The following is a 26,604-nucleotide window of genomic DNA, read 5'->3' as shown; positions in this document are numbered from 1 at the left end:
CAAAAAAGAAATAAAAGTTAAATTAACATTATATGCCATTTTAAAATCTTGTCATTAAAAGTATTAGAGTTCCAAAAATATTAGCCAGGACATTTTGCTGAAATTCAGGTAGACAATTTCTCTGATGTTATCTTGATTCATCTTTAAGTATTATAAGGATTCTCATATGGAAAGGGGTATTGAATGCAGCCTGCTATGGCATGACCAGGCTTCAGCCTTTGAATCACCCAATTGCCTGAGGACACTTGTCCAAAGTAGCTTTAAAAAAACGAGCTTTAAAAAAACAAAACTACAAAAAGTTGATTGCACCTGGAGCTCACTGTTCTGACCTGATACTACCATTCCTCAGCCTCCCTAGCCTTTAGTTATCTTCCCAGTTAAAGTGTATTTAAACCCTACTGCTTTTGCTGCTTGGAGGCCCTCCTGACCGCTGGTGCTATGTGCTGTTGTGAATTGCATTTCCTTTGCTTCAATTAAAGTTCCTTTTTGTTGCTACCAAAGGTACTTCTCAGTTAACATAAGGATTTCAATTGACAATGGATGGAATTTGTTCTGCTTGCCTGCTGAGAATGAGACAAGGAATGATAGGTAAAAATTGGAAAGAGTCATATTTAGGCTTGATGTAAAGAGAAACTTCACCCATATTAGAATTGTTCTAAAGTGAAATGGGTTGCCTTGAGAAGTGTCAGATACTTCCTCGTTGGAGGTCTTCAAGTGCTGGATCAGCACTTGTTGGATATTAATCAATCAACAAGTACTAAATAAGCCCCCACTATCTACACACCAGGTACCATATTAGATGCTGGAGATACAAAGACAAAAGGGCAACAATTCCAACCCTTGAGTTTACAGGATATATATTTTAGAGAGCATTTTTCAGGTAGATGAGTTAGGCTAAAAAGGGTATTCTTAAATTTCTTTGTGTCCTGGACTCCATCAGCAATATGGAAAATCCTATAGACCTCTTTTCAGAATAATGTTAAAAACATGAAATAAAATTCATAGGACTATTAAACTACATTTATTAAAAAAATTTAAGTTCTTAGACCTCAGATTAAAATCACCTAGCATGAGTTGGGTACTGAGATCTCTTCCAAATTTGAAATGTTATAATTCTGTTTTTTCCTAAACGCATTTCCATATTTGTCATGTTACACAAGAAAAAAAAAAAACAGATCAAAAGGGAAAAAACACAAAAAAGCAAAAGCAAAAAAAAAAGATGAAAATACTATGCTTCAATCTACATTCAGCCTCCATAGTTCTCTCTCTGGATGTGCATGGCGTTTTCCACCCCAAATCTATTGGAATTATCTTGGATCACTGAAATGCTATATTTCTGTGGTATCCCTGTTAAAAAAAAAAAACGATTATCTGGCATGACTGCCTTATAATTCGACTCAATTATATGCTTAAAGATGAAGAGCACATCTTTGTTTATTTGTATCCTTTGTGGAACTGGCCTGTAGTGCCTTCCACACAATAGACATTGGAATGTTTCTTATTTGATCATCTTTAAGAGCAAGGCAAGACTGGGGAATTTTCATTCCTATAAACCACCATCCCCACCACATAATAGTTTTCTGGCACTGAGAAACATGTCACTGACTCTCACATGAAGCTATTTTTTAAGGCAAGGGGAATTATTTACCTTGCAGGAAAGAGCCTGGTCCTTTCCTGAGCATGAGCACTCACACTCTGCTGATTCAGTAGGTAGCTACCTGTTAAGGCACCAGTGCCAACAGTAGCCAAGAACAGGGAGGCACTTCGGCCAGTTAGAAACCGAGAGAAGGCACTGGCCATCCTTCTTCTTGGGAGATTGCCTAGATAGAAAAAAGAAATGTAGTTGGATAAGGGCAGAAGATGACCTTCATTACTAAACAGAGGTAAAATGATAGCTTGTAGCAAAATTCACTTTTCTTATATATTATAGAGGAAGATTAGAACAAAGGCTTTTGGAGCACAACTTTAGAGAGTCTAATGGATAGAGTGCTCTAGCAGCCCCACTCATACCCATTTAGTCAGCAAGGCTAGACAGAGGCTTTGATATCACAAATTAGAAAGCAGTAATCCCATGGGACTTCGCTTCAGTGCTGATATCTGAAAACGATTCTCTCAGTCTTGAAGACAAAAGAATTAATGAAATCTAGAAAGATAAATGGGCAAGCTCTTAAAGCTACAACTTATAATGAACAAGGTATAAATGTTAATGAGTGTGCTTTATTAAAAAGAGAGACAGTGAGAAGGAGAGAGAGAGGGAGAGAGAGGGAACGAGAGAGAGAAAGAAAGAGAGAAAAAGAAAAGAGAGGGGGAGAGACGGAGAGAAGGGAGTGGGCTTTTTTCCCTGCATGTCCTGGTAGTAAGTGAAATGTTTATCTTCTTAGAGGTATTCATAAACTTTTCCCATCATTGGCTGCCAGCAGAACAGCCATCGCTTTTCCCTATTCTTCTCCATGCCAGATCCAATGATGTAGTCAAGATCATTTTATCCCTTGATGGCTTCATGAGAAGGTATTATAATACAGCGAGGAAAAGATGGGCTCTAGAGTTAAAGTATCCAAATTCAAATTGTACCTCTGATACTTTGTGTGACCTTGAATGATACACTTAATTTTCTGGGTTTCAAGTTTGTTTCAAATATGTTCATGAACCTATGACATATTAACATTGTTTTTTATTGGTTTCTACACATTTAAAAAAGAAAGTAGCTACTCTTTCCTTATAAGACTTCAGAGATGCTTTCATCTTTTGGTCAATCAACAAGTATTTATTAAATACTTACTATCTGCTAGGCACTCCACTAAGTTCCAATTTCCACCTCTCCAAAATAAGTGTGTTGAACTGTGAGATATGGGACTGCTTTTCAAATCAAGTTTTGTAATCAGAAACTTCCATCTTACCAGGAAGTTTGTCCTTAATATCTAGTAAGATGTTGAATTGGTAACTTGATGGTTTCAAGTAGCTCAGCTTGGCAGGAATCCTTAATGCCTTTTTTCTCACTCTGACACTGTCACTACCCTAGTATAGGTCTTCATCACCTCATGTCTGATTCCTGATTGATTTCCCAGTCTCAAGGCTCTTCTCATTTTAAATCATCCTCCACAGATCTGACAAATTGATCTTAAAACTCATGCTTTAAGTATTTGTTAATACCAATTTATGATTTTTTTGTATTTAAATTGTACCTTTTGTGGTAAAGGAAACAAATAGCTCTCCTATACCTGATATCTACTACTTTTCTTGTACAGTGAGTGTCATTCTAATAAAGATTTTATTAATCTCTCTTGAATAAAAGTATTCTTTGGTTATACTTAAACTTCATTTTAGAGATTTTTTCCTAGAATTCTAGAATCGGGGGAAATGAGTCAGAGAATGCAAGAAATACCTTTCCTCCTTTCTCTGGGATCAGGGTCCTCAAGAATTGAGCTCATTTTGGAATGAATCCAAAGCCAGGGTCCCTTGTGGGAGCATGGTTGTCTGGGCTGCAGAGGACCCTGAGGTTAAAGTCCTGCAAGGACCACCTGGATCTAGCCCAAGCTCACCCAGGAACTGAACAAATTCTTACAGACAGGACTTAATTTTTCCTTGTGACTGAACTAAATCTTTATTGTAGATTTTGTTAAGTGAAAATCTTTCACCTTCCCTCTCAAAAATATAGTGTATTAAGGTTATGCCTATAAAACTACATTGGGATAAAAGCACTTCATCTTTCTGACAATTCCACCACCTTTGGGACTTTCCCTGTTTGAGAATATGCTCCAGACTCTATTTAAATACTCTCTGTAGCTGAAACTCTCATTTAGAAAGGGAACCTAATTTACTATTTGTACAGATAGGACTGTATGGCATAAATAAGTAAAGCTTTCACAATGTCTTTGGAGGAAATTTGTGTAACAGATGTGACCAGTTTGCCTCTAAAACAGTCAGGATGCAGCTTATCTTATTTTCCAGGCAGGATTGTTTTATATCAGAAAATGTACCTTGTAAAGCTGCTGGGACAGGAGTTTGGAGGAGAGAGAAATCTATGAAAAGCTATGTTGTTTTCTTCAATTCCCTTCATGCCCCTTAGCATTAGTATAATCTCACGGAGTGAGTTTGTTAAGAGATCACACAGGAGAGGTAATGAAGGGCCAGCCTAGCTATGGTATGTCTCCCTTAGATAAAAGTTGAATATCTAGATATATATCACGGCTCAATTCATAGCCAGAGGGCCTTGCAAACAGCATGAGTGACCTAAAAATTCATTTTGGCTGAAAAAATACTTATTGCTAAGTTTATTTTTTATAGTTGTCTTATGCATAGAGATTCAGTTCCCTCTCCTGTTTGCCCCTGGAGAGCAGTATTGACTGCTTGCTTAGGAGACTCAGTGAGGAGATTAGTGAAGACTGTCTTAGAATTTCTAATACTTGACAGTTATTTGAAAGGATTTTTTTTTTCCAGTAGCATTTCTTCTGGGAAATGTGGAAAGGTCTAGAAGGACTGAACTCTACACTGACCATCTTTCTTTGTTTTTTCTCTCCCTTCACAAAAGTCTTTCCCCAGAGCCTCACTTGATTTAGAGGCCACTTAGGTATTACAGATACATGAAAGATCCAGGACTGCATTAGCAATTCTCTAACAATGCTTATCACAACCCATCTAAGACTTATTTTAGAAGTCCTAAACAGTTGTTTGAATATATAAATCTCAAATGACTTGTCTAAAATCACACAGCTAGTAATTGTTCCCAAGGTAAAATTTGATTCTAGGTTATCCTAACTTCAAGCCAAACATTTGATCTATGACATCATGCTACCTTTATGTGAAAGACAGAAATATGAAACAGCCCTCAATGCTATGCATCTCCCATTCCATTTTTAATCAAGAGTAGTAGTAGAATGGTGGAAAGGGGGCTAGAGAGTGCTTCAAATTCCATTATTGTTAGTTTCCAAACAATAATTTAACTGTTGGCACTGCAAATGTGCCATCTTTGTCCAATCATCAGTGAGGTATATACACTTCTGAAGGTCCTGAAGAATATCCATAGCATAATAGTTTGCACATAGTAGATGCTTAAAATAATCTTTGTTAAATTGAGTTAAAATATTCTAAAGGGATAAAAGAGAAATATAAGGATCTCTATGTGCAAAGATATTTATGTCAACTCTCTTTGTGATGGCAAAGAATTAGAAATTGAAGGGATACCCATCAATTGGGGAATGCTGTTATAGTATATTACTGTTTTGGAATATCATTGTGCTCTAGGAAATTATAAGAAAGATAGTATCAGAACAACAAGGGGAAGACTTATGTGGACTGAATCAAAGTGAAGTGAGTAGAACCAGGAGAATACTGCATGCAGTATCAGCAGTACTATAAGGATAATCAACTGTGAAAGATTTAACTACTCTGATCAACACAATGGATCTAAAACAATTCTAAAACACTCATAATAAAAAAATAATGCTATCCAGCTCCAGAGAGAACTGATGAACTCTTGGTGCACATGTAAGCCTTTTTTTCCCACTTTATTTTTCTTGCCTTTTTTGGTATCATGGTTAATGTGAAAATATGTTTTGTATGGGTTTATATTATAATGGAAGTAATTTTTTTTTTTACTTCTTGATGAAGAGAAGGTTGGGGAAGGAAGGGAATTTGAAACTGAAGATTAAAATAAATAAATAAATAATGGAATTGAATAGTGTGATGAATTCAACCAAAAGACATAAGTTGTTGATAAATGGAAGAATGGTTCATTCATACTCCTCAACGAGGAAAATATTCTATTTCATCCTGTTATTTTATCCTGTACCCAAAAGGCAACAATAAACATCATTTCATGGACATTCTGTTATTTCACCTTTATGTTCATTATTTCAATAAACATAAGCAAACAGACTATCATGATGATGGATTCAGTTTATGTGTTAATATCTATTGCTAAGACTAGAGGTTTATCCCTTAGATGCCCTCTCTTTTTCCAGATGACCTAGATGAGCCTTGAAAGGCACAAGGTAAACTATATTACCAATGCATAAGGTATGGTATAAAAATTAATAATAATAATAGCTAATATTAATGTTGTCTTTTAAAGGTTCGCAAAGTGCTTTATATACATTATCTCATTTTATCCTTACAATAACACTGGGAAATAGATGATATTATTATCGCCATTTTACAGATCAGGAAAACAATGCAGACAGAAGTTAAGTGACCAAGATCATATAGCTTATTAGCCTGAGTTCAAATTTGAAGTCAGGTGTTCCTGACTCTAGGTTCAGATTTCTATCACATTTTATTACCAACTGCCTCATAATTAAAGAGGTGATCTAGTTACATACTGAGAAGGAGTGATGATCAATGGATAGCCCAAATATTGAACTTGTATTCAAGAAATTTCAAATTATAAAAGCATATTTAGATCCTGTTTGATAGATTATTAGAAAGACATCGACATGATTAACATAAGATAAGGAGGTAAAAAGGATGGATTAAAATATATACTAGTTGAAAGGGGGCATACATCTGTGAGACCATGAATGAATTTAAGAATATTCCTTCCAAGGAGAATTTATTGGAGAAAATAAAGGGTAGTAATCATTGATCTCAAATCAAACAAAAAAAGATTCATCAAGAGAGAAATCGATATTATATGTCAGTCATTTCAATATTGTTTTAGATATATGTATCTATATATATGTATACATATATGAATTTATATGTGCATAGGTTGTGTGTGATTATATATATATATATATACATACATGTATACATAAATATATCCATGTTTAATTGTAGACTTATTTGGGGAGTTGGGGAGTAAAAAAAGAATAAAGTGAAATGTGCACAGCAAGGAACAAAAGAAAAGGGAGCAAAGAAAAGATGGAGAGTTCTAAATACAATATTTTCTATTATTATATATGCTTTATTGAAATGTAAATTTATTGTTAAATATTTTGAAACCTCCCCATGTTCTGCCAGCCATAGTACCATGTTTTTGTTTTCTTTTCCTGTCTTTGCCTATTTTGTTTTTTTCTTATTTTGCCTTTAAGCTTTAAATAAACAAATACATTCAAAAATTAAATTTAAAAAAGAAAATAGTCCTTCCCTGCAATGTTAGGAGTTTCCTTACCTGGGAGCTCTCTATTCTAATGAAATCATAGGTATACCTGTACTCCTTTGTGAAAGTCACTGTGCTAGATATTTGGGATAGAGATAAAAATGAAAACAACTCCTTCCTTTAAGGAACTTATGTTCTATTGGAATAAGCAATAATAATTGTTTGTTGTCATTGTTATTATTATTGTAATTAAGAAAATTGTCGTTTTGAAACCAGAGGCATAGCAAGCATTTTTCACAACTGGGGCAATCATAAAATGAAACTGGGTCAAGTGCATGAACAGTAAATTCTATCAACTTTTTAAGGCAAATGCACATGCAGAGAGATAAAATAGAGATCCTGGGATCCATTACAAGTAGTCTACCAAGTGTAGTGAGGGTAACAGCTTATTTGGAATGAATTGGTGAAAAGAAGGCATCCTCTATAGCCTTTAGTTTAACTCATTATTCATGCTAATTAGATTCTAAGTTGAATTGTTTCTATTCTGCTTAAGGACTATAAGGGATATCATCATTCTCTAAATTCTAGTACCTGAGAAAAACCCCCAGTCCCTCTCATAGTTATGTCTCTCCTTGGAAAGAACAGATGTTTTAGTAGCTGACAAATCTCCTGGGTAGTAAGAAGGCATTTTAGGAAAGAAAAAAGAATTGTTGTGTTACACTACTAGGAGGGTATGCATAAATTGTTTTCTGCTTTCCATGGCTAAAAGGTCAAATATTCTAGAAATGACAGCAGAGTTATAGTTCTATGTGTCATTTGAGCAGGTAGAAAAGACCTTTTACATGGCTCAGTTGACATGCCCTGGAGAATCAACTGAGAAATGATAACATGGTATCTGGACACTAACAAAATACATTCTGCTGGAACCACAGGGTGAGAAAGAGGAAGAGGAGAGTTCAATTTTATCTGTTTTCTTTATTCCTCAATTTTTCATTTTTACTCAGTTTTAATTATTAAGAATGAAAGCCATTTGATTCCTTAATAATTGTTGTTGTTTTATAAGTATGGTAACATACATTACATACCCCCCACATATTCCCCACAAGCCCTATATCTGTTCACAATTGCCTTGCTGCCCTCATCCAAGATGATAAAAACTTTCACAGAGAAAAATGCATTGGCAACACTGTGCAAGGAGCTGGCTTGCAACCCCAAGTATACACTATAGTATACTATGAATTATCCTTCCATATGCCTATGAGATAATAACAATGAATAATGTCAGATGGACAGAAAGTGTTGACCTGGGTTAGACTACCATCTTGTAAAATGGGATCAAGACATTTAAGTCCCACTCTTTTTGTCATTTTGGGTGAAGGGTTTGTGGGAGATTTATAATATATGATAGCATATTTATAAAACAACAAAGAAATAAATACACATATTTAAACATAAATTATTTTGACAGGCAACTAATCCAGGAAATGCCGCCCAGTTGGTAGAATTAGAAGGAAAAAATGTCTACTCTTTTTCTATTTCTCACTTTCAGTCACAGAGCTTGGGATTCTACCTTCTCTCAGACTTTTAGAGAGGGGGCAGATTTCTCTTTTCCTCTCCTCTCCCTCCCCAGAGGCAGCTATGGTGGTGAGATGCCCATAGCAGTAAAAGCCATTGCTTGCTTAGGGGATCCTGAAGCTGGATCTCAAGAACTTAGCTGTCTCTTCTGCTTTCTATTTTTTTCCCCTGAGCTCAGGTTCCTGAACAGTGATTTTGAGATGAATATTCTAAGATTTGGCAGCATCTTGTGGACTTGAGAGGTCCAGAGCTGTTGAAAGGTCTGGATTTTGGTTGTCTCAGAGGAAGGTTCTTTTTTGCAGCTACATCCTTCTTGGAAGAGAAGATAATCATTGCTTGGAAAATGAACCAGACATTACTGGGTTGGAAGAATATACAAACCTGGAATGACCTGTGGCTAAAACAGTGAGATAAGAGGTGAAAGAGAAATATGTTCAGCAGTGCTACAAGTCTTGAGAGTATAAAAAGAATAAAGATTTACTGTTTCATGTTTCAAATGTTTGTCAATGTGTGCTCATGAGTATTCTGACTTTTAAGCATTTCTTTTGTAGTGGAGGATATAAATAGTTGTCCTACACATGACATCTACTACTTTGTACACAGAGTAACTTTTCTAGAAGGGATCTTTTTAATAATACCTTTCAAAGAGATCTTAGACAGAAGGCAAACCTTAGTTTTATTTGTAGGGATATTCCTGGCATAATTTCAGGTGAGATATAATAAGAGTGTGAAAAAAGCCTTTAAAGTTGGAATCCTCTAAGACTGAATCTTTTTCTGCCTAAGCCCAGAGCCACAGCCCCTTGTGAAAGATGATTCCCCCAATCCCCTAGCAGTACAGTTTTCCATATACATGTGAAATGAATATATGTATGAATACATATGTAAGAATGGGGTCAAAACCATCCACCCCATGTTAGTCTTACTCAGATGAAGATATATCACAATCTATCCATTACCCAGAGGTCTTAGACCAAGTACCAAGAGATCTTCAAACCGGAATTATATACATAAGAATCTTGTTTGGATAGGACCAGGAATCATCTATAAATTGTCAAGTGAGTTGAGAAGAAATTGATTTCCAGAAATTAGAGTAAATGTGGCTGAAAGGGAAAGCCTCCATCTTAACTTAGCTATGTCTTTTTCATGCTATCCTGCCATTGATTGGGGTGAGTTTTGAAGGATTTGGAAGAATCTGGACTCCCCATATAACTGTCTGTGTCCTTGTGTTGTCCCCTAGGGCATCAATGACTGGTGGCAATGTTTGCATTGGGAGCCAAGGACAGACAGATCTTACCATACCACAAGGAGCCCAGCAGACAAATCATACCAAGTCTATGGGGGATTTGTAAGAGAAAAGGATTTCCTGCCATTGGAAACTATGAATTACCCCTTTGCAATTTATATCCTCCAAGTCTGAACCTACTTTCCCCTAGACCTTGTGGGAGAGATTGTTGTAGACATTTATACCAACTGTTTTCAAATAAAGCGTTTTGAAAATAACCCTTTATAAAAGGTACTTAAGACTGATTGACTAAATTGATTCACAATTGATAATCTTGAAGAAAATCATAGGGTTCAGGGGAAAGGATGGGTGATGATATTAGAGAATCACCTCTGACACCTCACAAATACTTGTAGGAAGATGTAAACAGTAGATTTTGGAACCTAGCTCATATGAGAGTGGGAGTTGGGATAAGGATACCTCAGAGTTTATTTGGACTACACAAACAAAAATATAGACATATAAATATAAACGTTTACACCGGCAGCTAGTTGGTACAATAGATAGTGCTCTGGCTCAGGAATTAGGAGAATCTGACTTTAAGTCCAGCCTCAGATACATACTACCTGAGCCTGAACAAGTCCTTTCAATCTGTTTTGCCTCAGTTTCCTCATATGTCAAACAAGGAGGAGAAGGAAGTATTTGCCAAACAAAACAAACAAATCCCCAATGGGCTCAGAAAGAGTCAGATACACCTGGAATGAGTGAACAACCAAAGTACACATGTGAAAACACATACACATTTTTATTTTATTCCTAATATTCCTAGGAATATTAAATTCCTAGTTTAAAAAATCATTCTGAAATCTCAGGCCAATGACTGCTGTATTTTCATCTCTAATTCCTTGCTGCTGCTCACTGGCATCATATCCTGATTGGACTTCAGTGAACAGGTAAGAATCTCATCCCCACTGCTCTGTTAGAGAATAGGACATGTCTGCTAATTCAGTTGGATCCTTCAGAAAGTCCCTGAACCACCATCTAGCTACTCAAGGATGTGATGAGAGAGAGGGAATCAGGGAACACTAATGACATGAGACAGATAATCACATGGAGCCATCTTTCTGTAGATTGTGATGCTTTACACCTCTTGTTTTCCCTTCTTCTACTCACTTGGAATATTAATGTAAGGAGACAAAGATGATCCATGCTATGGAGGTTTTAAGCTATGTCCTAACCAGAAATTCACTACTTACTTTCCTACCTCATTTTCTACACAAGCCCTTTTGGAAGAGAATTATTATCGATAGGAATCCTTTTGTTTCTCCCACATCTCCGTAGTAAGGAGAAAGAGGCAAATTACAATACAAAAAGCTGAGAGCAAACTTAAGAAAGCTTTCTGTCTCTCTGTATCTCTGTGTCTCTCTGTTTCTGTCTGTCTATCTGTGTCTCTCTCTTTCTCTCTCCTTTCCCTTTCTCTCCCTATCATGTTATAGAGGAGCATAAGAGCCTGAACATGTGCTATTCAGCTTTTTGTCCAAACAAGATGTACCTTGCAAATTCTAAGCTTTGAAGTGCATTACAAATATTAGAATGATGATGATGATGGCCAATTTGTCTCTGAGTCCACTGTCTCACAAGGAATTTTGTGTTATTATTGATCTGTTCTAGATGCAAGAAAATTTCTTTAGGAGGGGCCAAAACTCTCTCTCCCTATGGCTTCCACTCCTGCTTCCCTGGAACAACCCTGAACAAATCCAACTCTATTCTTCATATTAACTTCATGAGAATTTCTTCTCTCTCCCTTTTGTCTTTGACAAACTTCTAGGTTTGGAAATTGATTAGGGAAAAAACCCCAAACTATCTTTCCTTATTTTCTTTATTTCCTCTCCTCTCTGATCTTACCATTTTTACTTAAAACTGTTTCCTTCAAAGTAGTTACCAATGATCTCTCCTTTGCAAAACCTTTATTGAGTTATTGCATATTACCACTCTTCACAAACTCTGACTTCAAGCTAAACTGAACTACTTGCTGTTCCAAGTACCTAATATTGTATCTTCTACATCCAAGTCTTTGCATAAGCTGCACTTCATACTTAGAATATTCTTTCCAAACCTCTACCTTTGGGATCCTTTCAAAACTTTGTTCAGGTGCTATTTCCATGTAGGCTTTTACAGACCTTCCCACCTACTCCTCCTACCTTATTAGTGTTCTTACTTACTTCTTTCTATTGCAATTATTTATTTGTGTACCAATTATATCCTCCCCATCATCTCCCTGGAGGTAAAGACTGTTGTTTTTGTTGTTGTTGTTATTTTAAGAACACAATAGAACCTTAGTAAATGTTGCTTGAATTACAATCAGTTGAATTAATGGTATCTAGTCTTTTTCTGCATTTAGTTCAACTGTAGTATCAATATTAAATAATTCATTTTGTTGATAAGAATAATGATCAATATGTGACCATTTTGATCATATTTTTTTAGTAAAGTTAAAATGAAATTGAACACCATATAAAACACATCATGCTTTTGCTCATATGTTCCTTTTGTCCATAATGCCCTCTTCACTCCAAATCTACATTTTTCTTTTTCCTTTGAAACCTCACATAATATTTTGCTTGTCTTTTTCTTATATTATAGTTATTTGGGTGTGTATCATATGTTTCTACTAGATCATTACTTTCATAAAGATTAGACTTACATCTTCTCTAATTAAGGTATTTCCCTCCCTTCCCAAACCCTCTCCTCCAGCACAGTGCTTTTCTCCATCTATAATAGGCATTTAAATGTTGACTTGACTTGTACTGTGTTAATTTCTGAGATTTCTCCTAGCTCTAAATCCTATAATTCTATGAACTTAAGTCTTTCTTACCTTAACTTAGTTCCCATTAGGGAACAGGCATCCTGCTGGATACTTTTGCACCCCTGCCATTGATTTTGAAAAGTCAGGTTTAAATTACCAGGTATGGATACAGGATAATAATTCCAGGCCCGTGTTTCCCCTGTAGGGCTGCTGACAAGCTTAGCTGAATGTATTGGCTGAAAAGTACTTTGAGTTACCATCCAAGAATGGTGCTTTGATTGTTAATGATCTTATAAAAAATTTAGCATGTTCCATCATAAGCTCTTGCAGCCAGGGGTTTACCAGCTGAAACTTCTTTGGAAAGAACTCAGAAGAGCATAATGTGTAGGAATATGTGGGAAAAATAAATAAATCTCACTGATCCAATGGAATTTAAAAAGCCTCTTTATGGATTCCTCTTTATAGATTTTAAAAGTAGTTTTTATTTTTTTACCTTCAAACATAGACACTAATTAGAACTAAGAAATTATCAAGAAGTGATCTTTTGGAATTTACTTTCATTTAAGATTGAAAAATGATTTGTCATGTTAATTGCATGACTCTAAATGGATATTTTGAAAATATTTGGAAAATCATTTGTTTTTTTCTATGTAAATAGATTAAATGCTGCACACATATCCTTATGATTTCTTTCCCCTTTAGGCAATGTTTTAGGCCATTGTCAAATTCATCTTCTTAAAACTATTTTAATCATGTTCCTCTGCTTGAAAGACTCACTTGCTCTCCATTACTTTTTGAAAAGAGCCCAAACTAAAAAAATAGTATTGAAGAATTTTCACAATTCTCTCACTCACTTTTCTCCCCCCCCCCCCCCATCTGTACAGTACATATTTTGTTTTTTGTTTTGTTTTGTAATGTCCTGCTCTGACATTAATTAGCTGTGTGTTGCTGCACTTCTCTGGGACTCATTTTCTTTATCTATAAAATTAAAAGGGTGTAATAGATGATCCATTTAGTTCTTTATAGTTCTAAGGTTCTAGTTCTCCTACCTCTCCAAAATTATCTTAATAGGATATTCTAACATATATTTCAGGATCAATAAATCAATTGACATAAAAATAATCCAGCGATTCCTTGATGGATTTGATTGCCAATCATACTTATCAACATGAAGAAATATCTTACTGCCTGGTTAATTATATGCCTTGAACATAAACCCATAGTATAAAAACCCCTTTCCTCAGGTTCTTCAATCTTATATAAGTCTTAGTTGTATCAACAGGACAAGTCCACTGAAATTTTTAGAGAGCAGAAGGGGAAGGTTTAAAATTTACACATAAAAGAACAGGAAAAAGAAGAGGAAGATCTAAATCAGATAAAATTTTAAACTGCTTAGTAAACTCTGGGGATATAGCTGGATTTTGCAGATTAACTATTAATGCTAGGGCCATAACTAGTTACTTGACATGTTTATCTTAAGTAAATAGAATGATAATGCAGAGCTAGAAATTTCCTTATCACTAACCAGTTAATCATTGGAGCTAAAGTTTGATATCAGCTAAATTCTGCAGGCTCCAGCTACTGAAGTGACCTGCTATCTCTAGAAATTGCAGCAGAGCCAAACTAGAAAAGTATTTTGAAAGTACCTACTATTTTACTATTTGCCAAGCATTGTTAAATACTCTCTCTCCCTTTCTCTCTCTCTCTCTCTCTCTCTCTCTCTCTCTCTCTCTCTCTTCCTCCCTCCTTCCTTCCTTACTCTCTCTCTCTCTCTCTCTCTCTCTCTCTGTGTGTGTGTGTGTGTGTGTTAGAGAAAACAAGTACATATAAGAATATACATTATAAAGTTGTTGATAGAAATAGATGTAAATTAGTTCTATTAGTAAATTTTTCTAGTTTTTTTTCTAACAAATTCTACCCCTGGTCCTCGTTATAATGTTTGTATATATATCTAATTTTCTATCTCTGCTAATTCTTCTACTTTAATTTCACTCCTAACTTACCTTGCTATTACTTAACTTCCCCCCATCCATGGATCATTCCCTCATCTTCCCCCTTCCATTTCCCTCCCTCTTTATCCTATTCCCATTAATATACTTCACCCTACTCCCTTTAAACACAACATGAATTTTATTACTTTCCCCTCAAAACCTTCTCCGTTCCAAACTTCCCTATAACTCTAGAAAGTACTACCTTTAAACTAAAGACCCTTCTGTACCTCTCTTTATCCTATGTCATTCTTTCCCTTCCTCTTTAATCCCTTTCCATTAGTCTACAAACTTTGTCCCACTATCATAAATCTATATATCCTTCTATAGCCCATTTTGCTGGGTTTAGGAGGGAGAGCAATAGCCAATGAGTATATATGAAAGTATAAAGTTGGATGAGGTTGTATGGGCTTGACAAGCTAAACAGAATAGTTTGTAATTTATCCTTAGGAGTAATAGGGAGTCACTGCTGTTTATTGACTAGAAGAATAAAAAGGATAGACCTTACACTTTCGGAAAATCACTTTGGTGATTTTGTAGAGGATAGACCAGAATAGGGAAGAATTGAAGCAGAGAAACTTATTAGAATGTATACAGTAATCTAGGTGAGCTGAGTGAATAGAGAGTAGAGTGAGAGAGTGGTTGTGAAGGCAGAAAAAGAAAAGATTTGGCAAATGATTGTATTTATGAGGTAAGGAAAAATAATGCCTAAGTTATGCATTTGGGAGACTGGGAGGATGATAGTGCCTTCCACAGTTATAGGGAAATTTGGAAGGGGGAAGGGTTTTAGAGGGGGAAAGTAATAAAAAGTCAGTTGTAAACATGTGCTTAAGATGTCTCTGACAGGTGTAAAAGGAAATCTCAAGGTTGTTTTAACTTGTATTTCTCTAATCAATGAACTTAGAGAATGTTGTATACAGTGACAACAATATTGTTTTAAGAAGAACTTTGAGTGGAGGCAGATAGATGGCATAGCGGATAAAGCACTGGCCCTAAAGTCAGGAGGACCTGAGTTCAAATTCGACTTCAGACACTTAATACTTCCTAGCTGTATGACCCTAGGCAAGTCACTTAACCCCAATTGCCTCAGCAAAAACAACAAAAAAAGAACAACTTTGAGTGACTAAGTCATTTTGGTTTTTATAAATACTTGAACTAACTGCAAAGGACATATGAAGGAAGATGCTATCTACATCCAGAGAAAGAAAAGATAAATAGAAGTACATTTATAATGATTTTACATATACATACATATTTGATCTTAATGATCGCCATCTCTAGGGCAGGGGAGAAGCAGGAAAAAAAAGAAAGGGTGGAGGAAAGAAAGTTACATGATAACTTTATTATATATTTTAAAGGAATAACAAATTGTACATAATATATTTGAAGTTTCATGAACAATTGCTATTTTCCCCTATTCTACTTTATTATGGAAATGATTTTTTATTTCTTAAGTTCAGAATAGAATAAATAAAAAATGTTTTGAAAGATATCTCTAAGACAATAAGTTTAAAATTTCCAATAAGCAACTGATGATGTGAGATTGAAAATCAGGAGAGAAACTGGGGCTGGATGTATAGAGCTGGGAGTCATTAGGGTAAATAAGATCGTTAAATCCATGGGATTGGAGGTGGTTATCAAAAAAGAGTATTAAAGGAGAAGAAAACAGAGCCCAGAGAATACTCCCAGCTAAAGGATTTGATATGGATGATGAATAATCAGAGGAGAATGAGTAGTCATCAGATATGTAGGCAGGAAACCAGGAGTAGTGGTTGGGAAAACCTGAGGAAATTTTCATGAAAACATCAAATTTGGGCATTGAGAAAGCATTGGTAACTTTGGAATAGCAGTCAGCTGAGTGATGAGATTGCTCTGAGTCATGTTGCAAAAGGCTGAGAAGCAGGTAAAAGGAGAGGAAGTGGATGGATCTAGTGAGTGTAGGTGCTTTTTTCAACAAGTCTGAAAAAAAGGAAGAAGACATATAGGACAGTATGTTGAAGGGATGTCAAGATTTTTTAAGGATAGAGAAGACTTGAGCAGTAGGGAAGGAACCAATTGATAGAGAAGTCAAAGATGTTTGGGGGAGATGATTGAAGACATAATTTACTGGGCAAAAGATTCTTAGGTTTTTGGACAACATCCCTTTCCTGTTAGTCCCTGCAACTCTTCATGGTCCTAGATTCAAGTTATTTAATATTAGTTCATTTTACTTCTACCTACTGGGGGAATTACATGACATAATAACTGTAAAGAACTTTGTAAATCTTAAAGCACTATATATATATATATATATATATATATATATATATAAATGTTAGCTATTATTATTATTACTATTATTACTGGAAGTTTCTTCCTCATATTTAGTTATTACAAGAAAATCATTTATACTACATATAGTTGCTGTTCATTTATTTTAGTAATGTCTGACTCTTTGTGACCCACTGGGGTTTTTTTTGGCAATGATACTGAAGTTGCTTGTTTTTTTCCTTCTCCAGCTTATTTTACAGATTAGGAAATTGAGGCAAATAGGGTTAAATAACTTGCTTAGGGTCATATAGTTAGTAAGTGTATAAATCTAGATTTGAATTCAAGAAAGTGAGTTTTCCTGACTCCAAGCCCAGTACTTTATCCACTGCACCATCTAGCTGTTCTCATATCATAGTAAATGAGAACAAACTACTTAAAATGGTAATCATTGTAGAATCAAGGTAATATATTTTTGCCAAACACCCTAACATTGGTCCCAAGCCAATCACTCTTCCTTCTTCCAAGGATAGCACTATGATAGAAAGTTGTTAAGTTGAGAGGTCTCAGCCCAGATCCATGAGGTCAATCTAGGGGAGGGGAAATGATTTGGCTAACAATTTTCCCATCACACAGGAGCACTGCATCATAAAGACTTGGATACTGGAAGTAGAGAAGTTACTTAAGGTCTATTCAAAGTCTAGAAGGATGTGACCAAGTCTATATGCTCTGCCATTCTTCTCTTTCCACACTTCCCTATCTTCCCATCTCCTCCTCCTTCCCTCTCTTGTCTTTTTCCATGCTTCATTTTAATAACTACTCTAAATGTCTACCATTCAAAAGAACAAAGGATATTGTCACTGATTTAGTATTAAAAGGAAACTTTTGAGATCATGCAGTCCAACATCTCATTTTCAAATGAGAAAACAGGCCCAGAAATAGCAAGTCAGCCAACAAGTATTTATTTATTAAGATTTTACTCTGTATCAGATATTGTGACTTAAGTGATATGCCCAAGGTCACACAGTTAGGTAATGCAAAAGTGAGGATTTCAACTCAGGATCATCTCCAAATTTAGTCCTCTTTCTGTTGTACCATTTATAGAGCACTGGGCCTAGAGTCATGAAGACCTGAGTTCAAATGCTGCCTCAGACAGTTACTAGCTGTGTATTCCTGGGCAAGTCATTTTATCTCTTTTTTCCTATTTCCTCAAATCTAAAATAAGAATATTAATTGCACCAACTTTGCCAGGGTTGTTATAAGGATCAAGTGAGAGAATATTTGTAAAAATAACTTAGGATAGTGTCTGGCATATGGTAGGTTCTACATAAATGCTTCTTTCTTTTCCATTACAGGTTTAGTGACCTGCCATTAACATTCTCAATCCAGAGTCAAGTCTCTCGATGTTAAGTATCCTAAGAATAAAGGGCAGAGAAACCTATGTTGAAGTTTCGGATATGCACAGGGTACCCAAACACTTTCCTTGGCACACAGTGCTGAGACTTGCCAAGGATCCTAGTCCTCCCTTGCTCCCCATCTCCATCCACCAGGGGTGCTTCCTAAGTGCAAATCAATATAATTCCTTTGTTTACTGTGGTCCCACTGCCCTGACACTCAATCAAGATGATGAGTCAGGTGGGACAGAACCAGATCTGAACTGATGGTTAAACTCTAACTGTGAGCATTTCTATCTCAGAAATCAGCAATCACTACAAATCCAGTTTATTGTTTTGTAGGTTGTCTAGACCCCAGCTTGTTAAACTGTGGGTTGTGCCCCATATAGGGTCTCACAATTATATATGGGGGTTATGAAATTATGATTTATTATCAGGAAATGTTCTATTTGTACACTATTTTATATACCTATATATTTCTGGGGTCATATAAAAATTTTTCAGGCAAAAAGGGGTTGTGAATATGAAAAATTTGGACATTAAAAAGAAATAGAGAAAATATTAATACTAAAGATTAAAGTGTGTCAGAGGTATACTTTTTCAATATTAATGATATACTATTGCCATACACCACTGAACAAACCCAACTTAATACTATACTTTGGCACAACCAACATGTTTAGTACAGAACATGTCAGGAAGATGACAGGAAAGCATAATGCTTAAGACACTAGCAAATAAGAACATAAAAGGAAGCTTTCTTTACTTAAACATTTAGCTCAACACATAAAAGTCTTTGAACCAGTTCCTATCCTGAATTCAAATCTAGCCTCAGACACTTACCTATAGGAATTACCTGTGAGTTGCCTAGGATCGCTCACAGGTAACTCCTAGAGTATGCATTGTTTATAACATATCACTGAATCTCAACCTTAAATGCAGGCTCCCCAGATTCTTTCTTACATAATTTCTGTCCTCAAAGCTGAATAGAAAAGCACACAAACAAATGGCTCCATCCCCATGCTCCTCATGCCCATTCCAAACTCAGCTCAGTCTCCAGGGCTTTGCCTGAAGCAGCAACTGAGAACACCAAACTTGTCACGTAGACAGGAGCCTGTTCTCATTCTTTGACATTGGAATCCTTCCAAGGTAGTTGGGATGCCATGGATACTTTTGCCCCTCAACTCCAGCAGGCTGCTGGATCCAGGTGCTGAATGTTCTGGATGGACTACAAGATTGGCATTTCTCCCTCAGGCTTTTTTCTTTCTTCTCTCTTTCCAGTTTCTCCCCTATCCTTTTATTTGTTACCACTTTTTTTTCACCTTTACCTTATTCAAGGCAATAGATTGTCTTGAAAGTCCTATAATCATCAATTAGCTGCCAAGAGATCCATACTTACTCTCCTTTTTTTCTGTTTTCCATCTATCTTTTTTCTCTTACTCTCTCTCTCTATTCCTCTGATTCTTTCCTCCCATTCCCATTTCCATTGTCATTCACTTTATTTCCCAAATGCTTTGAAGCCAAATGGTTCATAGTATTAGAGATTTTGAACTTGAGGGGATTTTATTTTTAATAGTATTTTATTTTTCCAAATACATGCAAAGATAGTTTTCAATATTCACCTCTGTAAAACCCTGTGTTCCAATTTTTTCTTCCTCTCTTCCCTTTTCCCCCTTCCTAACACAGCAAGCAATCTGATATAAGTTAAACATGGACAATTCTTCTAAACATATTTCCATATTTGTAAATGCTGCGCAAGAAAAATCAGATCACAAGGGGAAAAACACAAGAAGGAAAGAAAAACAAACAAAAACCAAAAAGGTGAAAATACTATGCTTTGATTCAATTGGAGAGGACTTTAGAGGTTATCTAGTATAACCCCTCAACCATATTACAGATAAGGAAACTGAGGCTCAGAGAGATAAAGGTATACAAATATAGAAATTCCTGCACTGAATGTGAGTCCAAGAGAGAAAAAAGATGACAAAATAATAGATTCTATACCCATCCACTCACCTGACTCTTATATATCACCTTTTATTTCCATTATCTTTTTCTGTCCCACCTACATCCCAAGACCACAAATTGTTTTTATAAGGGACATTACCACCAGACAGCTGTTGCTTGGTCACTCCTAAGGTGACTCGAGTGCTGAAAGCAGGTAGGAAAGTATAGACAGGAAGTCCTAGGAGAGAACAGCACATCTTCCTATTTGCAAGCTTCAGCTCCTAAAGCCACCCTCCATGAGAGCTCAACAACTTCAGCTTCCTGAATTCCAAATTGTTTGTTTAGCAGCCAAAGAGTTGGATCAGGCAGTTTTTTTTTAGGATCCGAGACCTTGACCCATTTTAGGTAGGAGAGAGGAGATAACTCTGGAGTATCAGAAAGGAGGAGCTATCATTTCCTGTTTTATTTTTTCTCCTTTTAAGAAAAAACAACATTGTAATCTTCATCCCTGAGCTTGCCTCCTGTTAGATATGAGGCAGCCCAAAAAGCCCAATTCTGAAACTGGGTGTCTGGACACACTAACATCCTGGACTAGAGTGGTTTGGGTTTCTGCTACCCAAGATGGCAAGGAGTCACAGCTTCCTTTGATGCTGCTGACTCTGAGAACTATTTCTATTCTCAATCATGTACCTGATTGGTACCTAGGAACAATCATGTTCCTAGGAGGCAATTTGCAGGGAAGCATGTTTAGGTGTCAATTTTCTATTCACAGTGAACTACCAAAAAAGGGTGAAGGTCCTCAGACCTGGAGCTGTTCCATAAAACAGGCTGATAAAATTCCCATAATGTCAAGCCATGAGGCAGTGTTTCCAAGGGGAACATCTATTAGTTGTTCCCCTCCCACTTCTAAAAGTACAGAATGTACAAGTTACCCTTCAGACCACTAAGCTCATCACCCTTTTGCCCCTTGAGAGGTGATAGGGCCTTAGGGACCACAAAACTTGAAAATTGTTAACATATGTGTGCTGGTAAATGTTTAGCAGTTGCTCCTAAGAGGGAAATGTAAACACAATATATTTTAAAATTTAATCTGCATTATTAAATTGTCTCCCTTTCTTAAGTCAAACTCAAATAGAAACAGTACTATTATATAAGGATTTCTAGAACACTTTGTTTTGCTTTTTTGTTGTTGAGTTTTTATTTTTTTGGTAAATTTTAAGTTTTATTTTTGCCATATTCACAGCAGAATATGAGAGGATCCAATATAAAACAATAAATTTCCATGTCAATAAAAATTTTTATAATAAATACTCCACATTGTTTTTATAGCTATCAAGATTTTCTTTGTTTCCTTGTAGGTCTTCTTTAGTTCTCTGCTATGCCCTTTTTACTTTATTTTTTCTTGCCTCTCCTGCCCTAAAGAAGGCTACAATTAAATATATGTGTGTGTATACACATACACATATATGTATACACAGACATTAACTCTCATACACATACACATGTACATATATACATTCATAAACATATATGTAAGACAATACTATATATATTTTACTTGTCATCTCTTTCTCTGAAGGGAGACAGCATTTTTCTTCCTAAGTTCAAATCTTTCCATGTTTTATAAATCAATTAGCTCATCATGTCCTATACCATACAGCAATATTTCAACAAAATTCCCCAATTTTTGCATTCATTCTATTCTTGGCTACATTGGTTTTATGATCACAGTTTTAAAATGTAACATTGCCTATGTTTTATTAATTTTCATTTATTTTATTAAATATTTCCTAATTATATTTTAATCTAATTGTGCTGTGCCCTTGGGAATATTGTTGCGTAAGGATGTCTGGTCTAGACCTAGCTTCTTGAGATTGTGGGTTGCAACCCCAAATAGGGATCTATATGGGGGTCTGGAATTATGTAAAATTTTCTTGGGCAAAGAGGGATTGAGAATGGAAAAAGTTTAAGAAGTCAAGTTCTAGATAAATCAACAAAATAATAAATCACACTTAGATTTGCAGTTTGCTATTTCTGAAAACATTTAACAATCACCTTGGAGTAGTAAGAGCTGGCTCCAGCATATCCTGGTTGCAAGGCAGATTTAGAATCTGAACGCAGGTCTTTTGACTCTTTCATGTTATTATCACTATGTCTTTTGGGGTAGGTGATAAATCAGAACATGTGCTTAAACTGTCTTTTATTTGTTCTTTCTTTGCTACCTATAAGTTTTTCCCCCTATAAAATCAGAAACTGCTTGAGGTGAACAGACTATAAATAGATATTAGAGTAGAAATGTCTCCCCAAGAGAATGGATTTTTAAGACAGCAGAAGCCAGGCTGGCTCAGCAAAATGTGGGATCATTTAAAAAATGTTTAGATACAGAAAAAAAAAAGTTTAGGTACAGGACATTTGGAAGAGCTTCAGAGGAACAGGTTTTATCTATTTTATTTTCTTAGCAAAGTCTTTGGGGGCAGGATCCACAACCAAGGCAGGCAGGACCCAGGAGTCACCTTCAATACTGGACGACATCTAACTTGAAGGGCTGTTGGCTCAGTGAGTGAGCACTCCAGAATGTGAAACTAACTTGGGCTCTAGCTAATTCAGGTAGTCAAGGAATGGATTCTCAACAGATTGTCATTGGGATGTGGACCAGTTGCAAAATAGATAAAAACTGCCTTCTGGTGTTCCCCCATATCTGGTTTTTGGTGCTTTCTCTTAGGGATTCAGGGGTCTTCCCAGCAGCCTGTCATGATATACATTTGTTACCTACCTACTCCTGAATCAAAATTTACTCTGTCTCATGTCTCATTTGCTGAGTCCTAATATCACTATATGGCAATCATTCCAAACGAGAGGCAGCAAGTGGAAAGAAAAGACTCCTAGGCTGAGAGTCAGAGGTTAGTGTCTGAATGTCACTTCTGTCCTGTATTAAGAACATCACTCTTAAATAAGACTCAGCTTCCAAATTTGTAAAATGTGGATATATTTTACAAACTACCTTCAAGGTCGTTTGAGGTAAAGGGCTTATAGAAGAACTATATAATCTGTAAAGTACAACAATTATTTTTATTCCAAGTACAAGTTTTTGATTTCAATAAGGTCTTTTTGTAAAATGGGAATGAAGGAAAAGAAATTAATTAATTCATATGAGTTGTGAATATTAGACTTCTTGGGATGTACTGAATCCTTTGGCACAAACATCTCATGGCAAAGCATGTGGTAGGATCATTTTTAATCTATGGATAGGGAGGAAAGGGAATAAACATTTACTATGTACCGGACACTGTGCTAAGCTTCTTAAATTTAATTAAATTAAATATTAATTTTTAAAAATTTAACTTAAATTTAAATTTTTTAAATTTATATTTAATTTTATTATATTTATTATAATTAATTATATTTAATTTATATTTAATTTTAATCTGTTTTGCAGATGAGGAAACTGAGGCATAAGTGCTTTGCCTCAGTAAAATATCTGAGACTGTATTTGAACTCAGGATCCTTTTATTTATTTCACTGTGTAGCTTGATCTTCCTTCCCCTACCAAATCACAGTCCCTAATCCATAGTTACATGGGATTTGAATGTCACACCTGAGGCTTTCTCTTTGGAAACTATTTTAAGCTTGGTACTAGCACCAACTTAGGCTAAATCAAGGAGCTGGGCCTAGGGCAAGAGGTATACCAAGGGCACATTGCACCCAAAGGGCATTGGCCGATTAAGTGTACAGAGTAAGCAATTTACCATTGCCAACCGTACAATACCAAGGGCTGTGGAAACAGTGTGGCCAACCCCCTGCTGGGCTGAGACGAGCTAACGGTTTAGGTGAGGAATAGAAGGATAGGAGAGGCCAGGGGAAGGAGGAAGTGAAGATCTTAGAGAGTTAATTTAATGAAGAAACACTCCTGTACGAAGATCTGCTTCAGCAGTTATCTGGCCTGGCTGAGGGCAGCGAGGAGGAAGCCGGGCTGGCAGTCCTCTCCGTGTGCACTTGGTCAGAAGTAAACGGGTGCCCACAGAGTCCCTGACAGCAGAAGTGACATTTCTAGAAATAGAGATGGTTTAGACATTGTAGGCTCTTCATTTGGCCTGGGAATAATTGACACTCCATGTGATTCTAGCTGACATTGAAGCAAGGAACCAAAGTCATGTAAAGAACGCACTCAGAAGATTGCAGAGGAAAAGCAAAGCTTGGATATCTCCTCCTCTCTCTGCCTCTGTCTATTTCTCTCTGTCTCTATCTCTCTGTGTCTTTTTCTCTGTATCTTTCTCTGCCTCTCTCTGTTTCTGTCTCTATCTTTTTCTCTGTCTCTGTCTCTGTCACTCTCTGATTGTCTTTGTCTCTGTTTCTGTCTCTCTGGCTCTCTCACTCTTCTGTCTCTATTTCTGTCTCTCTCATTCTCTCTGTCTCTGTCTCTCTCTGTGTCTATGTCTCTGTCTCTCTCCTTTGTCTTTCTGTCTCTCTTTTCTGTCTCTCTCTCTGTGTCTCTCTCTGTCTTTGTCTCTCTGTCTCTGTCTCTGTCTCTCTTTCTCTCTCCCTCTCCCCTCCCTCAGAAGTCCACCCAAATCCAAATACACTTTTATTTGAGACTCATCAGGGATAAAGTCTCAATATATATACATAGTATTTTGTTATGACTCAAAAGGAAAAGTAATAGGCACCTGTTAGAAACAAAACGCATTAAGGAGCAAAAATAGTTTGTACTTTTCAACCCTGTAAAAAGGTTTTTTGGTTCATCATTTAATAAATTAGAAATTCTAATCACTCAGTCTGTAAAAATAATGAATCAATCTATATCACTGATGTTGTTTTAACCAATTTTAGTTGGGCCCCTCTATTGTGATGACAAGTTCTTTAAAGGACATTTCCTTCTGAAGGCCTTAAAATGAGTAAAAGACATCTGACCATAAACATAGAGCTAGAAGAGGCCTTAGAAGTCATCTAGTCTAAAAATTCATCTTATAAATGGGGAAACTGAGCCCCAGAGAACTAGGTAAATTGGCAAAGGTCATACAACTAGGATTTGAGTCTAGGACAATATCTTTTATTTTTAAAAAATTTATATCTTATTTTTCTCCAAATACATATAAAAGCAATTTAAACATTTTTTTCTATTTTTAAGTTCCAAATTCTTTCCCTCCCTTCCTATCTCCTCCTCCTCCCTTTTGAGAAGGCAAACAATTTAACATAGGTTATATAGGACAACCCATTTTCTAATTCAGATTTAGAGCAACTTTTAATAATATACATTCCCTTCTTTTTGCTAGCATTGAGGAAAAGCATCCCCTAAAATGGAGAGTCAATTACAATAAATTGTGGCCTGATGCTACTGAAGCAGATTTTTTTTTTGAAATTTCAATTACACAGAATGTTGCGATGTTCAAGCTTTTCTTTCACTTACAAAAACTATCACCACTCTCAAGGACAGACCAGAAGAGCAAAGTTCTCGATCTCTCCATGGTATTTCAGAGTGTTGCACAATTCTCATACATTGCCCAGATAGAGCAAAATCAGGGAAAAGCTCAGTCTTCGCACTGACCTTCCTCTTCTCCCCTCCAGTCCCATAGCTTCTCTTCTTAATGTAATTTTATTTCTCAAACTAGTTCCCTTTGCATATTTAACAAAGCCTCCTTGGATAAGGATCCTTCATCACCACCGTCCTGGGCTATTGGGCTCCCACGACAGCACTGTTAGGGCTCTGCAGTTGGCTCCCCTCCCACCTCCATCCATCCCCAGAACTATGTGCAGTGGCCACTTGATGAATGCATTTCAGAGAGAGGCTCATCTCCACTCTGAGTTCTCTGAGATTTCCCAGCTCTGGAGAAAAATAAAGGGAAATAAAGCAAAAAGCTTCATGATTTCACTGACCTTGGAGCCGGAGTCAGTAACACACGTCCTGCTGCACCCAGTCAGCCAAGAAGTGTAATATGATCAGACAGAGTACAGGCTGTGAATAGGCTGAGGGAAGATGGGGGGAGGGGGCCAGAGGACACCATTGGTCAGTTCCTGCCCTCCTTGATGGGACACTTGTTCCCACAGCTGTGCCCTTGAGAGCATCAGCTGGCTGTTCTGACGATATCAACACTCCACTCTCTAGAATCTACTGTTCTCTTCACCCTTCAATAAATAGAAGACTGTCCAGTTGGGACAAAAATCACATTTTGCTCCTCAGTCATGGCTTTGGGATGCCTTCTTCTTTATCCTGATAGAATCCTAGGGCTTGAGAACTCAAGGGGACCCAACAATGCAGTATTTCCTGACCACTCATTTGATAAATGAGGAAACAGGACTAGAGTCAGAATGATTCACCGAGAACTAGAGAAGACCTTCAAGGTTGTATTATCTTGGAACCATAGAGTTAGGGAGTCAAGGAATTTTGGGGTCAT

The 26,604-nt window shown here is 36.4% G+C and overlaps 1 protein-coding gene across 1 annotated transcript in view; it reads right to left on the bottom strand.

The window, feature by feature from the left end:
• CKMT2 (creatine kinase, mitochondrial 2) overlaps positions 1-26,182 on the bottom strand; it is a 41,589-nt gene extending 15,407 nt beyond the window's left edge. Inside the window, exons 1-2 of the mRNA XM_003759888.2 lie at positions 26,087-26,182; positions 1,649-1,820 (exon numbers count right to left, since the gene is read on the bottom strand). Coding sequence (XP_003759936.1) covers positions 1,649-1,800 — 152 coding nt within the window. The 5' untranslated portion in view covers positions 1,801-1,820; positions 26,087-26,182. The remainder of the gene's footprint in view (positions 1-1,648; positions 1,821-26,086) is intronic.
• Between the last annotated feature and the right edge of the window lie 422 nt (positions 26,183-26,604).

Source organism: Sarcophilus harrisii, chromosome 1 (assembly GCF_902635505.1).
Source record: "Sarcophilus harrisii chromosome 1, mSarHar1.11, whole genome shotgun sequence".
NCBI lineage: Eukaryota > Metazoa > Chordata > Mammalia > Dasyuromorphia > Dasyuridae > Sarcophilus > Sarcophilus harrisii.
The sequence above is the reverse complement of the archived record's forward strand: the minus strand, read 5'-3'. Positions and strand labels throughout refer to the sequence as shown.